The sequence below is a fragment of the Salarias fasciatus genome, unplaced genomic scaffold (genome assembly GCF_902148845.1).
Source record: "Salarias fasciatus unplaced genomic scaffold, fSalaFa1.1, whole genome shotgun sequence".
NCBI classification, from domain to species: Eukaryota; Metazoa; Chordata; class Actinopteri; order Blenniiformes; family Blenniidae; genus Salarias; species Salarias fasciatus.
In genome coordinates this window covers 262,835-277,537 of record NW_021941401.1, presented here as the reverse complement: position 1 = coordinate 277,537, position 14,703 = coordinate 262,835, and the positions used below count along the sequence as shown (strand labels likewise).

At 46.5% G+C, this 14,703-nt stretch overlaps 1 protein-coding gene across 1 annotated transcript in view; it reads left to right on the top strand.

Annotated features, from left to right (window-relative positions):
• The window catches only part of LOC115385732 (ADAMTS-like protein 2), a 31,225-nt gene continuing 16,522 nt past the window's right edge, over window positions 1-14,703 (top strand). The window contains exons 1-2 of the mRNA XM_030087799.1: window positions 1-94; window positions 12,376-12,481. Coding sequence (XP_029943659.1) covers window positions 12,377-12,481 — 105 coding nt within the window. The 5' untranslated portion in view covers window positions 1-94; window position 12,376. The remainder of the gene's footprint in view (window positions 95-12,375; window positions 12,482-14,703) is intronic.

Here is a 14,703-nt window from a genome sequence, read left to right as displayed (position 1 = left end):
ATTTACAGACACACAAGCACGTGTGTGCCAACAAACACACACTGAGCGGCATCCTACACGCAGAGCGAGACGCCGTTGGACTGCTGCAGGCGAGGTGAGTGACTAAATATTTTTGTACTTTGTGTATGTGTGTGTGTATGTGTGTGTCAGCGTGCATGTGAAGTGGAGGTGTTATGTGTTTTGTGCACGCTGTGTCTCATTAGGAATGTGTGTGTGTGTGTGTGTGTGTGTGTGTGTGTGTGTGTGTGTGTGGTTCAGTCTATGCGTTGTACTGTGCATGTCTTTGTTGACTCTTTGTCTGCTCTTGTCTGCATCTACTTTTGTGGGGTTTTTTTCTCCTTGTGTGGGTGTGGGTGTAGGTGTGTGTGTGTGTGTGTGTGTGTGTGTGTGTGTGTGTGTGTGTGTGTGTGTGTGTGTGTGTGTGGGTGTGTGTGTGTGTGTGTGTATGTGTGTGTGTGTGTTTCTTTACAAGGAGCACCAGAGCCAAAGAGACTTCTGTTTTGCACCAGACCAAAACAAATCCACAAATAATGCTGACTCTCTTTCAGGAAAATGTGTGTTTGTGCAGACCTGCGTGTGTGTGTGTGTGTGTGTGTGTGTGTGTGTGTTCCTGGACAGCCCAGCGTCTGTCTGGAAACTTGTCAGCTGTGTGTGTGAGAGGAAGAAGGAGTGGTGTAAACTGTTTCAGGCTCAGATTGGGGCTGCTTGTCTGGGTCTGGCTGCTGTGAATGCCTTCAAATCAAACAGCATCTCTTAAGTCAGCCTCACTTCTTCATGGTTTAAAGAAGCAACCTGCCTGATTTAAAAGGACTGACATCCTGCACTGTTTTGGGTCATTGCACTCTTGTAAGGAGTCGGTTTCAATGGGGAGTCTGTGATTGAGCAGGTACCAAAAGGCACTTTGATGTGTGATCACTTTCTTTCTTACAGTCTTTTCAGCTGGCCTCACTGTGCCACATGAATCTGACAAACTCTGAGCACAACATGAAGTCTGCACGAAGAAAACGCCAGCTGAAAGAAAACCTACGATGGACGTGAATCGATATGAAACTAGTGAAACGTGAACGGAGCCCTTGGCCTGTGGCATTCATGCACTGGGAGAGAAATCCCAGAAAAACAGTAGGAGGATATGTAGAATATGGACAGAATGGAGAGTATGCGGTCGTGGCTGAGAAAGAGAGAAGAAATTGGGTTGCCAATGTTACAAAGGGAGCTTGAAGTAAGAGATTGTGTGGCGCTGATCATTCCGTCATTCTATCCTGCATGTCTGTTGGTCAGTTATTTGATGTCGGTCGCAAAGCCAGCAGAATTTGATCTCAGGTTGTTTTTGGTCATAAGACCAGCACGGCGGTCGTCCTCGAACCGGCCTGGCAGAGAGACGAAGGACCACCGATATCAACACCCTTCTCTCAACGCCGTTATCTACGGTGTGTCGCGACCTTTAAAGAGACACGTTCAGGCTTTATGTCTGTCACATCACAACAAAACCAAGACTTGGTTTCCCATGTTGATCACACTCTACATGCTGCTCAAAACTTTAAGGAAGGTGAAAAAGTTGTATGTTGAGTGGCTCATGTTGAAGTAAACAATTTCTGCAAGCAAAATAGTTCAATTTATTCTGAGCGCTCTCTCTCACACACACACACACACACACACACACACACACGCAGGTGCAGCTCTGCAGGGAGGGGATCTTAAACTCGATGAAGCTGAGGTTTTCTTTGGCTCTCAGTCAGTCTCCTCCGTCCCCTTATCTCCCTTATCCTGAACACCTGAGGATTGCTCACACTCAGTCCTTCCTCCGCTCATGTGGAAATGTGTTATTTCATTGCTGGATGCTCAGGGCCAGTCCGGTGTTTGCGACGGTCCCTGGAACGGCGTGATGTGTGGCGTTCTCTGATCAGAGGATGGAATATCTTTGGGTGATTTGGGATGACAAAGACAGGAAAAGTGCAAAGTGCACAATTCTAAATGCTTTTTGTTGATTAGCTTCTTTTTGAATTTCTTGCTCATCTGTTTGAAATGTTTTAAATGCAGTTTGTCTTTTAAACAACCTTTTTTCACGACTTGGTTTTTTTCTGAGTTTAGTGTAATTTCATGTGTTTCTTTGTCTTTGTTGAGCACTCTGAATAATCCTCCGCAGAGGAACCTGCCTTGCCTCCATACTGATGATCATTCTCATTGTCGCTGGCTGTGTGTTTGACATGTGGTGACCTGAAGTCATGGTTTTGATTCCTCCACGTTTATTTACCAACTTTCCTTTGTTCCAAATGTTCAGCAATGTTCTCCATGAGTGAGAGAGAGAGAGAGAGAGAGAGAGAGAGAGAGAGAGAGAGAGAGAGAGAGAGAGAGAGAGAGAAAGAGAGGGAGAGAACTCACTGTTTATTTGCTGATACATAGGTCAGTTTGGACTCATGGTTTTCCGTCCAAACATGTGACTCCTAACAGAAGCAGTTGCAGTAAAGACTCAGGATGAGGCTTCTGGTTCCCAGGAGCGTCTGCACACTCCCTCTCTGACTGCTGAACACGCAGCTTCAGTTTTTATTCTCCTGTTGAAAATGTGATGATCAGTGTCTCAGACTGAGGCCTTGGACCAGCAGCGAGGGCCTGGACATCCAGGGAGCCCTGCTGTGGGGAAACCACTGCTCCAAAGGAGCTGATCCTCACAACTCACCAATAAATTCCAAATATACCTTGTTGTTTGGCTTTCAAGAATCATAACAATGAGATAAAGATGAAGATTTATCCTGAGTTTATCATTCCAATTGTGTCCGTCCCATATATAAACAGTTAACGCTGTAATTAAGATACTCTGTGTGTTTTACTTACAGTGGAAACTGTTCACAGGTCTGCTGATCAGGTCAATATTCAGGGTTACTTGACTCCTCATATTGAGAATAAACTTTCTGTCCTTTTTGTTTATTTGACTCTATGAGAATCTGCTCCAGTTGAAGGAAACCTGCTCATGATCCTGGGAAATTCAGCTCTGAACAACCAGTCAGTAAATAGATCAGAGGTCAAGAGTGAGCAATCTAATAAGAAGCCGGCCTCTGTTTGCCCCGGAGGCAAAGAAACTCCCCTGATCTCACTTGTTAAACCGCCTCGTATGTTCGTCCTCTGGAGTCTCCCCGTCTGTCTCGTCCTGCCTCTCTCTCTCTCTCCCTCTCGCCTCTTCTCCAACATGATTTGGCTCACAGAGCCGAGGGAACGAGTCCTCCTGCTCACGTCTGCAGTCGGCCTGGACTGGACACGAGTCTGACTTATTCAGGCTTTGGAAGAAAGACAGGAAGATTTGGGGATTTGTCTCATCATGCCCACATTGGGATTTGATGCTTAAAACTGATTCTTTTTTGGACCATGTTTACATATTTTTCATCAAGTGACCCAAAACTCACAGTTGCACTTGCCTACAGCACAACCCAAAAAATGATGATGGCAGATGTTTCGTGCTGATGTTGCGATGCAGCAGAAGTTTGTCAAATATCGCCAGGGTTTTTAGGTGAAGAAAGAGGAAAAGGGCAAAAAAAAAACAAGCATGTTATGCTGCGGTCATTTCCTCCAAAGGCTGAAAAGTCATGTGACCTCTTTAACTGACTGCAGGTTTGATTACAATAAAAACGCAAAGTTAAGAAATTCCCATCAGTCTGATTACACAGCAGTCAAATTGGCACTTATCTGATATCTGATCATTTCCACATATGACTCTGTAACACTGGTGGCTAAGCTAACAGCTGACTGAAGCCAGACTCAACTAGTGGAGCAGCAGATTGGCCTGATAACGGATGCTGTCAGTTTTCCTCATTGCAGCTGGTCAGCTGTTGCAGGAATGACCCAGTGAAGGAGTTAATAGACATGACGACTCGTGAGTCACCAGTCAGTAAAGTGAATCACAGATTTTGGATGTTGAGCAGATTCGTTCATACTTGAACATCTCTAAGCGGGATATTTCTGGACCCTACCCTCACACTGCAGTGTGAGCTCCAGCTGCTAGCAATGAGCTACAGTCCATGGTCTCTGTCCAACTTTTTCCCTGCACATAGTTGCTTCTAGAGAAATGGCTGTGTTATCTGTTGGCTTTCGTCATGTATTTCCTGAAAGCCTGGGTGGTGTACGTGGAAGACGCACAGATCGACGTTGGTATTCTTACGCACATTTCAGCAGTCATCATGAGTCAGCGGTGACCAACACTGCGCAGTCAAACTTCCTGTTGGGCCTAAGTTTTTGAAATGCAATTCATCCAGTGTAGTCTCAGAGGTACTGATATCTTCCTATCAGAAGAAGCCTTCAGACAGTGTGTTAAAACCGGCAGTCATCTCGAGTTTGCAGCGTCAGGCTGTGAGGTTGCCTTTCTGCTATTCTAGACAGAGATCCACTCTGCAGATGCATTTGAGCAGGAGGCTCAGGCCACAAACTTCCAGCTCCACTGTCACATCCTGGCAGTTTGAACTTCATGTTTCTGCTGGATTCAGGGTGATTCATGTTGTCAGGCTCGTATTCTACCATTCCTCTATCACTGATCATGAACCTCCTCACTGACTGATCTGTCGTCACTCCTACATACACGACCAAACCCTCTCCACCTGCTCTCTCACTCTGATGTCTTCATTCTTCATCCTGGCCATTGTGCTCAGTCCCAGTCAAACCCTCCTCCTCATCCTTCTTGTTTTGATGTTTGTGGCGTCTTTCTCCTTCTTTGGCCAGCCTACGCTCCCCGGCTCTCTGATGACTGTACTGGTGATGGCTCAGACTTTAACAGGAGGTGTTTGGTTGTGGCTGACTGCCTTGCAGCCTCCTCATGGTTTCATTAGCCTGTGGGATCCCCAAGTATTTGTAGTTATCCTGGATATGCCCTACGTCGCCCTGTGGGAGACTGCCCCCTTCGGTCTGGATCCTCCTGCTTCTCTTTGACACCATCTGACCACACTTGTCCAACCCGAACAACATCCCTCTGTCAGTACCGCACATCCTGGTGCCGTGGATCTGTGAGTTGCAGTCTCACTCATTCTGGGCATATAGCTTCTTCGTGTCATCCATCTAGGGCAGATGGCTGGTCTCTTTGATTTGTGATCCTGCACAAGTCATTTTCTCCATTGCTTAATATCCAGCCTGTCAAACTGCTAGCTTACCTCCGTTAATCTCTGTCTAACTCGCTGACCAGTTCAGAGCTACTTCCGTACAATTTTGAAGCGTTTTCTCAGTGCTTTTCAGTGGCCATCTTTCCGTTGACGCGCATGACGTTGATGTTTTACTGAGGTGACTGAGATGGGCCAACATTCACCACACATCCACAAACAGCTACAAGTCAGAATCAAACCCAACACCAACCGGCCCTTCTCCCCACGGCCAGGAAACGCCTCACACGTCCTGGACAGGGTTAAGCTTGTTTCCCAGGTCACTGTGAAAATGACTTGACATTACAAGATATGGACATTGGCATGTTTGCTGCAGTTTTTTATTGGACCTTCAGATAAGTGAGACATCATTTTACAGTGTTGTACTCCTCTCCTCTGCAACATTTTCACTGAGCTGTATTCATATCGCAGGTGGCCAACAGAGTCTGGGTGATATCCAGCAGACAGATAACACGTGTTCAGTATTGGTCTGATATATCGGTCTGACTGCTGTGCTCCAGTCCAGCCTCTCCAGGGAAACACTACTGCTGTCTGTCTGTCTGTCTGTCCAATGAGGCTGCCAGCATTACAAAAACAATACAGCAAGGCGAGGGGCCCCAGAGGGGACGACCGAGAGAGGGAGGACAGAGGAGGAGAGAACGGGAGGCAGAGAAAGAGAGGTGGAGAGTGGAGGAGAGAGAGGCAGGACAGATGGGGAGAGAGGGAGAGAGAGGAAGGAGAGAGGGAGGGGAGAAGGGGGGAGAGGAGAAGAGAACAGGAGAGAAGGAGTTTACTTTTGTCCTTTGTTTCTGCCCTGGCTGGGAAACAGCAGCACATTGAAAAACTGGAAGGAAGACTCTGCCAAGTGTGTGTGTGTGTGTGTGTGTGTGTGTGTGCCTTCCCGCGCACGTGCCTGCCTGTGTACGTGAGAGAGAGAGACCTGTAGTCAGTATTCAGTGCACAAATGCAGAGCATGTTATCATATTTGTTCTACAGAACCTAAAATCACTTTCCAAAACTACTTGGGAATCATTTGAAGGAGTGAAAAAGGTCCTGACTGGTGATGAAATGTTTTGAGAGGCTGCTGTTCCATCACTTAAAGGACAGCCTCCCCTTACTGTGTGATTTGCACCAGTTTGGCTGCAGGGCAAACCGATCCACCGAGGATGGAATCACTCTCACCCTCCAGCTGACGGTGAGCCACCAGGAAGGACCCGGAGCAGACGGCAGGTCACTGGTTTTATTTCAGCTTCAGAATTTAAAGTGGTGGCGAATGTGAAAGGGCTGCTGTAGGGGATGGTTATGGTTATGGTGCTGGTCTCAGTGCTGGTCCGGGCCTTGGTGCTGGTTATGGTCCTGCTGATGGTTCTGGTCCACATTCAGAACTCGGGTTTACATTTGTGACTGAAGAGGAGATTGTCAAAACAGTCCAAGCACACTGAAAGAATCTTGTTGGTGAGTTTCTCCCTCAGATAGCTGGACATGGCTCAGCAACCTTTTTCAAACAATACTAAGTGTATGTGATAAGCTCTGAAATAAAATCTGATTCAATTACTTTTTGTTTGTTCCTGAATTTGAAAGTGGTGTGTTCTTAGAGCCTGATGACGGATGACTAAAATTCTGTGTACCATTTTTTTTTTAAATTATTATTATTATTTTTTTTTGTAATTTTTACAAACAAGTTCCAATGACTTAACTTGGCCAGATATTTTCAGTTTGTCAGAAAACAAATGTCCTTGGACACAAAACTGATTTTCTTCATATTGTGTTCTGCAAAAAAAGAGAATGTCTGTTGACATATTCACATAACTCTCGAAAAGCAAGTCTTGTCAACTAAAGTGCAGACAGTGCAGTCAAAAGAGAATTTGATCAAGAGAGAACGCTCTGTGAAGGCATTTCATCTGGAAAACTAGGGCATTTCTGCAAAATGAGGACATCAAAGCTAAATGATATTGTTGCAGCCAGGTAGTAAAATCAGGTTGGACTAAAATGAGGACATTTGTTTGGGTGAAATTTGTGGTTTGAATAAGGTGAAGACACAAAGCAGAAAGAAGCTTTTTTGGCCGTCGACTCAGTCAAGGGGCCATTTGGGGGCAATGGCTCGGATTTAGGTTGGATTTTAGACTCAGGTTGAGGCAAAAATGTGGATGTGTGAAAACAGCACAAGTGTTGTGGAGTGTGTATAACTGTACGTGCACATGGCTCAGACTTGAGAATGAACGTGTATTATAGCCATCGTGCTGCTCTGTTTGTGTATGGAGTCGCACCACTGGACTGTGTACATATGTGTTTAAATGATTGTGTGTGTGTGTGTGTGTGTGTGTGTGTGTGTGTGTGTGTGTGTGTGTGTGTGTGTGTGTGTGCAGCAGCTGGCCGGCCTCCAGCTGTGTCTAGTTGGATAATGAGGTCCAGGTGCTGCTGCGCCTGCTTTAAGACACCTGTCACCAATATTTAGTGCCAGAGAAAGCCAGACTGCAAACAGAGCTAGACGAGCTGTTTGCTTATTTTACCAAGGCTAACTACCTGGACCTGAGGATATGGGATATGCTATTAGCCCTTTCCTTGAAACCCGATGTGAAATGAAGTTACATATGTGCTTATACCAGTGTATGTACCGAGTGTCAAAGGATCACTCAACTCCTCAGACATTTAGACTGTTGGTCAGTGTTTGACTTTAATGCTTGAATGGCAGAAAGAACATCAAAAAGCTAACCACCTCTTGTCAGCAAATTTGAATTGAAAAAGGTGATGATTTTTGTACTGTTGTGAAGGAAACCCAGTTTTCAAACCTACTAAAACTGAAAATCAGCTGAAGACCACCACTGTTCCTGCCAGTCAGAAGTCATGAGTGACAGTGGAGGTCTACAGGCCAATGACGACTGACCAGGTGATCTGCTGGTACTCTGGGAGAAAAGCTCATCATTTCAATAACAGTGACCAAGTCTGTCCTGGATGATTCAAACCATCACAGACTACAGTGTGAATGAATATGAAAGATAACAGTGTTGAGAGAATGGTGTCGATATCTTTGATCTCAGCTCTAAATCGATGGTCTTTCCTCTCACTGTCAGACCGGTTCATGGCCGACTGTTGTCATGGTCTTATGACCAACAACAACCTCAGATAAAAATCTGTCTTTGTCAGACATGAAAGGTGATGGTGGCTGCAGCTGTGACCTACGCCAACAAACTAACCAATAGAAATACAGGATGAAATGACGGACTGCATGGTCAGCACTGGCAGCATCAGGTTTTACTAACAAAGCTCCCTTTGAAAGATTGGCAACCCAGGTTTCTGAGCCCTCTTTCTGAGCCACGACTGCGTACATGTTCTCCTCCTTTTCACACTGCTTACTGGAAACAAGGGAGTCATGAACACCTCACTCCTGATCCGGAGACGGCAGACTGTATGAGTGGGCAGTGATTCATCCAGCACCGTAATTTAAACACTGGAGCTCCTCAAGCAGACATGCTGAGCCCTGTCCTGGGTTCTGGGTCAGTATGTCAAATCCACTGACCCATGACTGTACACCCTTCACTGCACACTGTGCACAGCCCCAACCTCTCCAAGTCTGATTAGCAGTAACATCCTGAGGCTAAACTCCCAACTGCTTCAGCGATACTAAGTTCAGTTTCGAACATGACTCTATCTGTGCTGAAGCAGTGTTTTCATGTTAGGTTTATAGGGCCTGGAACATCCATCCATCCATCCATCCATTTTCTACTGCTTATCCGGGGCCGGGTCGCGGGGGCAGCAGTCTCAGCAGGGTGCCCAGACTTCCCTGTCCTCAGACACTTCCTCCAGCTGCTCTGGGAGGATCCCAAGGCGTTCCCAGGGCAGCCGTGAGACATGGTCTCTCCAGCGTGTCCTGGGTCTTCCCCGGGGTCTCCTCCCGGTGGGACATGCCCGGAACACATCCCCAGGGAGGCGTCCAGGAGGCATCCTAGCCAGATACCCAAGCCACCTCAGCTGGCCCCTCTCGATGTGGAGGAGAAGCGACTCTACTCCGAGCTCCTCCCTGGTGACTGAGCTCCTCATCCTATCTCTAAGGGAGCGTCCAGTCACCCTACGAAGGAAGCTCATTTCAGCCGCTTGTATCCGGGATCTTGTCCTTTCAATCATGACCCAAAGTTCATGACCATAGATGAGGGTGGGAACGTAGATTGACCGATAAATCGAGAGCTTCGCCTTTCGGCTCAGATCCCTCTTTACCACAACGGACCGATACAACGACCGCATCACTGCAGCCGCTGCACCGATCCGCCTGTCAATCTCATGCTCCATCCGTTCCTCACTCGTGAACAAGACCCCAAGATACTTAAACTCCTCCACTTGGGCCAGAGTCTCTCCACCGACCTGGACAGGGCAAGCCACCTGAGGGCCTGGAACAGTCGAGGACCATGGCCTCGGATTTGGAGGTGCTGATCCTCATCCCTGTCACTTCACACTCGGCTGCGAACCGCCCCAGTGCATGCTGTAGGTCCAGGTTCGATGGAGCCAACAGGACAACATCATCTGCAAAAAGCAGAGATGAAATCCTGTGGTTCCCAAACCGGACCCCCTCCAGCCCCTGGCTGCACCTAGAAATACTGTCCATAAAGATTACAAACAGAACCGGTGACAAAGGGCAGCCCTGCCGGAGTCCAACATGCACCGGGAACAGGTCCGACTTACTGCCGGAAATGCGGACTAGACTCCTACTCGAGTCATACAAAGACCGGACGGCCCTTAACAAGGGACCCTGGACTCCGTATTCCCGGAGCACCCCCCACAAGACACCACGAGGGACACGGTCGAACACCTTCTCCAAGTCCACAAAACACATGTGGACTGGTTGGGTGAACTCCCACGAACCCTCGAGCACCCTATGGAGGGTATAGAGTTGGTCCACTGAGGGCCTGGAACATTCATGGCCATTTCAGTAACTTTTACATACAACTCTTCTGTCATGCTGTCTGTCGGTATAAAGTTTAAGGGTGATCTTTGAAACTAAACACTATTCCTCTCTATGCCCAGAAAGGACTAGTGTCCATACAGGAATGCAACATAACAAGTAGAGGTACAGGTGGAAAGCACAAACCACGAAGAAGAGCCCTGCCTGTTGCGAGACAAAAGTGATGTCAACTCTGTGCGTCATATGGACGACGTGTCATGGTATAGGTCTATAGATTCCAAATGACCCTCATGTACTGTAGGTAAACAGTGATGTGCAGTGCTGGGAGAACCACCAGAGACTAGAAGAGTGACGAAAGGTGATGGACGAAAAGTTTATTCAGAAAAATTTATTCAGGTTGGTTGGTTCTGGCATGTACTTTGATAGGAAACACACGTCTTTAAAGCTTCTTAAAATCTCTATAAACAGTATCTTTGGGACAATGTTAGGTTTCACTGAATCATTCATCACATCTCTGCAGCTCTCACAAGCAGCCTTTTCTTTGGTGTGACTCTGTCTATCCATAACAGTCTTTACAATACAGACACCTACATTCCCTCCAGGTCTGAGGAGCCAAACAAAGACCTACCTGTGCACCGGCCTTGGAAACTTTCCTCCAACCTTCCAGCACAGTGGGCCTTGTTTAAGTTTCACACAGGCTGCTCTGCCGTCCAACTCCCATCTCCAACGCCTGTGGCCTCTCAACAGCTTGTCTGTATCACCCTCCACCTGCCAGCGCCTGCCCGCCACAGACTGCCAATACATTCGGATAGCTGCAGCCAGCGGCTGCTGCTGGCCTGAGCGCCGTCTGAAAACCATGTACCTGCCGTGCTGTTGTTCTGCCCGTGTTTCTCTGGCACTCCTCAAAGTCTGACAATGAATATTGGGTTACGCTCACTGTCAATCAGATCATCGACAATAGAAAAGGCAGCCTAGAGGTGAGGGAAGTGGAGGTTTGAATCCCACTGCCGACAGGCTACCACTGTGACTCCTTGATTAAGACCATTTACCTCCATCAGGCAGTCCACTGTTCACAACCACCAATGTTTGGAATAATGCGTTCAATGGTAACATGTTACTTTCATGCCACTGCTCATGGCATTATCTGAGGGACTGTGGCTGTTTATAGCCAGTAGCCATCCATCTATTCATCCACCTTCATCCCCTCTGTGGTCACATGGTGGCAATATGGTGAGTGAAGAAGCTCAAATCTCTCCAGTGGGTACTGGACCCACTTTGAGGCCTCCTCAGAGTCAGATTCATCTGGTAAACCTCAAATGGGGGGCGACCAGCAAGCCTCCTCAGATACAACTCTGAATGTGGAGGAACAGCAGCTCTGCTTTGTCTTTCTTCTGATGTCGGATTCTTCACTCTGTCATGAAGAGGAACGACCGCCATTCTACAGAGAAAACACATTTCAGCTGCTTGTATCCTCCATCTCCTTCTTTCAGCCATGACCTAAAGATCAGGATCACAGGTGAGGGTGGAGATGAAGACCAATGGGTAAACAGAGAGGTTTACTTACCTTGTTTGTTTTTTGATTCAGATTTGTGATAAAATTTGTTGTCTTGTGTGACCCATGTTGAAATGTTTTTTTTTTTTACTAAAGTTGTATTGATGGAAATCATTTGGAGAGCTGCAGAGGAGCCGTCTCTCTTTCTCTCCCTGTGGTTGGTTAAAAAAATGAGCTTGAGTCATTATCTGACAGTGACTATTTTAATAGCTTCCTGTTTAAGGGAGAATTAGCAGAGGGAGAGAGAGAGCGATCATTTTTATAACTATCAGTCTGATATGCGATCACATTAAATGTATAAGATGAATCTGTCTTTATTTCACCACCTCACCATCTTCTTCGTCAAAATGTTCCTGCTGATGGATGAAGGCTGACTGACCGGTGATTAGATGTCTAAATACTTTCTGCATTGGAAGTGACTTGAACATCTTTCAGGCCTCATTTTGTGCATAAGTGATGTTTAGAAATTAGGATCCCGATCAACCATATCAGTGTAGCACTGAGATCTAACAGGAACAGAGACTAAAACAGAGACCAGAACAGGGACCAGAAATATTCCGATTTTAACAAATATTCAGATCGCAAATGTGATCGTATGGTATTATGAATAAAATGAAGGACAACAAACTCCAACTTCAGGAAAAAAAAAACAACACAAAGACAACAAAGGCTGTCATTGTGTGAGCTGAACTGATTTGTTCAATGCTAATATTATGTAACACCAATTCACTGATCAGTTTCAGCATGAAAGTGAGACGAAGCGTAGAGTTTTTCACCCAGCCTGCCTGTCTGTCTGTCTCTCTGTCGGTCCGTCTCAGGATGAGGCTGTGGCTGTGGGAGCTGTGTGCAGAGACGATCCTGGTCCTGCTGAGCCTCCTGACGTTGGCGCTGTCGCTGGGGAACCTGTCCACCAGGGGGCTGCAGGTACACTCTGTGTGAAAAGTGCCTCTGAAGCATATCTAATGTTTTCCCTGCAGACAGGATGAGTCCTACATTTAAACATACAGGCTGTCTAAAGCTGCCAGCAGCTGGCCTGAGGTTCATGTCTTCATTTGAATGGCTGCTGACCTGATTCAGACCTCAGAACCAGAGAAAGCTGCAGAATCAGCAAGTAGCCTATGAAGGTTTTGACAGTTAGAAGGAGAACATTTGAGGCTCACAAAAATGAAACTTTGGGGAAAGATTATTCAAGTGTAAAGTTAAACAGAAAGCATGCTCTGGCTGCAGTTTTATGATGTCAAACAGGGACTGTTTTCCCAAATTAATTCATTGTGCTCTCTTAAACAACCTGCAAAGAAGTGAAGGAAGTGAGAGAGCAGCAGAGAGAAAACGCCTGTGGATTAAAGCTCTGGTTTATATACATGTTATTTTGGTATATAAATCACTTTTGCAAGAACAAGTAACTACACTGATAAATGAACAAATAAAAAAAAAAAAAAAACTAAAAAGTACAGAGTGCATGCTCTACCTTATTTTGGACTTACCTAAAAGTACATTTCTGTGACCTCTGGAACCAGTATTGTCAATGATCCTCAACAAAAAGTATGTTGGGAGAGGATGAACCCTGATTGAGGCTTCTCACAGATGGCTTTAGGACAGTAAAGTGGATGTTTTAGAGAGGCAGAGTAAAGAACCGGTTGTAAAGCCTAACATCTCTTGAATTCTCAAAGGTGAATATAACTGATTTCATGTTTTCAACTATAAACACAACATGTTGTCTTGACTTTTGAGGTGCAAGGTGGAACAGTGCGTAGCGTATACGCAAATACCTGAAGCGTCTTTCTTGTGAAGTTTTCATCTTCTCCCATGTGTATTGCTTCTCTAGTTTCCTCCTACAGTTCAAAGACATGCAGGTGAGGTTAACTGGTGACCTGATTCCCCCCCTTGGTGCGAATGTGAGTGTGTGTGGCTGTCTGATTCTCTGTTTGCACTGGAGACCTGTCCACACCTGTCCAGGTGAAGACAGGTACACTCTGCGACACTGCACAGGATAACACAGTCTAGAAAATTTGGTGCTTTCAAATTGAACTGAAATCTCTATGACCTCTCACAGCACACCAAATGTTAATGACCAGGTACCAGGTAGAGCCTGCAGGAACCAAGTAGAACCTGGTAAATCCTGGTTGATCCTGGTAGAACCAGGCAGAACGCAGCAGAACCTGAATCTGCCTCTGCAGGTTACTTCCTGTTAGGAGGGAGTTTTTCTATCCCTCCATCTCCAGTGCTTGCACATTGTTGGTTTTCCAGTGTAAAAGTGCCTTGAAGTGTTGTATTTGGAGCCATGGAAATAAAATTGAACAGAACTAAATCAACTTCATCTAGGTGTGATTTACCAAGCAGGTTTGAAATGTTCGTAAGTGGGCTCCAGAGGATTGGATGATTTTTAGATGGGCCTTTGCTGCTTCAGCTGGTTGCTCAGGAGCCACTTCTCTCAGCCACCAAGGCGTTCTCCCGTTAGACGTGGTGCTAACCATATATGAGGTTTCAGGTGTGGTGACAGTAGAAAATAGACTAAGAAAGAAACTCACTCTAAACAGATGAGAGATGACACTAAGCCCTTCAGAAATCGTGCAGATCAGTTCGGACTGAGGATACGAGAGCTGTCCATCACCTTTCTCCACATGGAGTTCTTTAGCTTAACAAATCATTTCGCTGACAATGTGTCTTTCTCACTTACACTGTGCGTCTGGTATTCCTGATGTGTCTGGGCCTCTCACAGCTGCTCTGCCTCACGCCATCACTTCGAGCTCAGTGCACATTCCAGCGGTCACCCTGATGAATCTCAGTGTGAGTAAAGCCACGCAGCCATCGGCCTGAGTTAATGCTGCTGATGCACTTCAGGAATGAGTGTCTGTGCACGGCGAAGCCTCATACAAACCACGGTGACCCTGACTGAACACCGTGCTCTGACCAGCGCTGTCAAGGCCCAGACAGGCTTCTTTTACAAAACCCGCCACCTTTCAGGCGCTGTCATGCGTCACTGCCCCAGGCTCCCACGCCTCCATTCAGCATTCTGTCCAGCGGAGAGCAGCGTGGATTCAGCTGGTGGAGATCATCAGCAGGTCCCCGTTTCCAGCTGAGGATTCATACACACAGTCTGTCCACCGAGGAGCCTTGTGTTTCTGTTTCTCACGTGTTCATTTCTC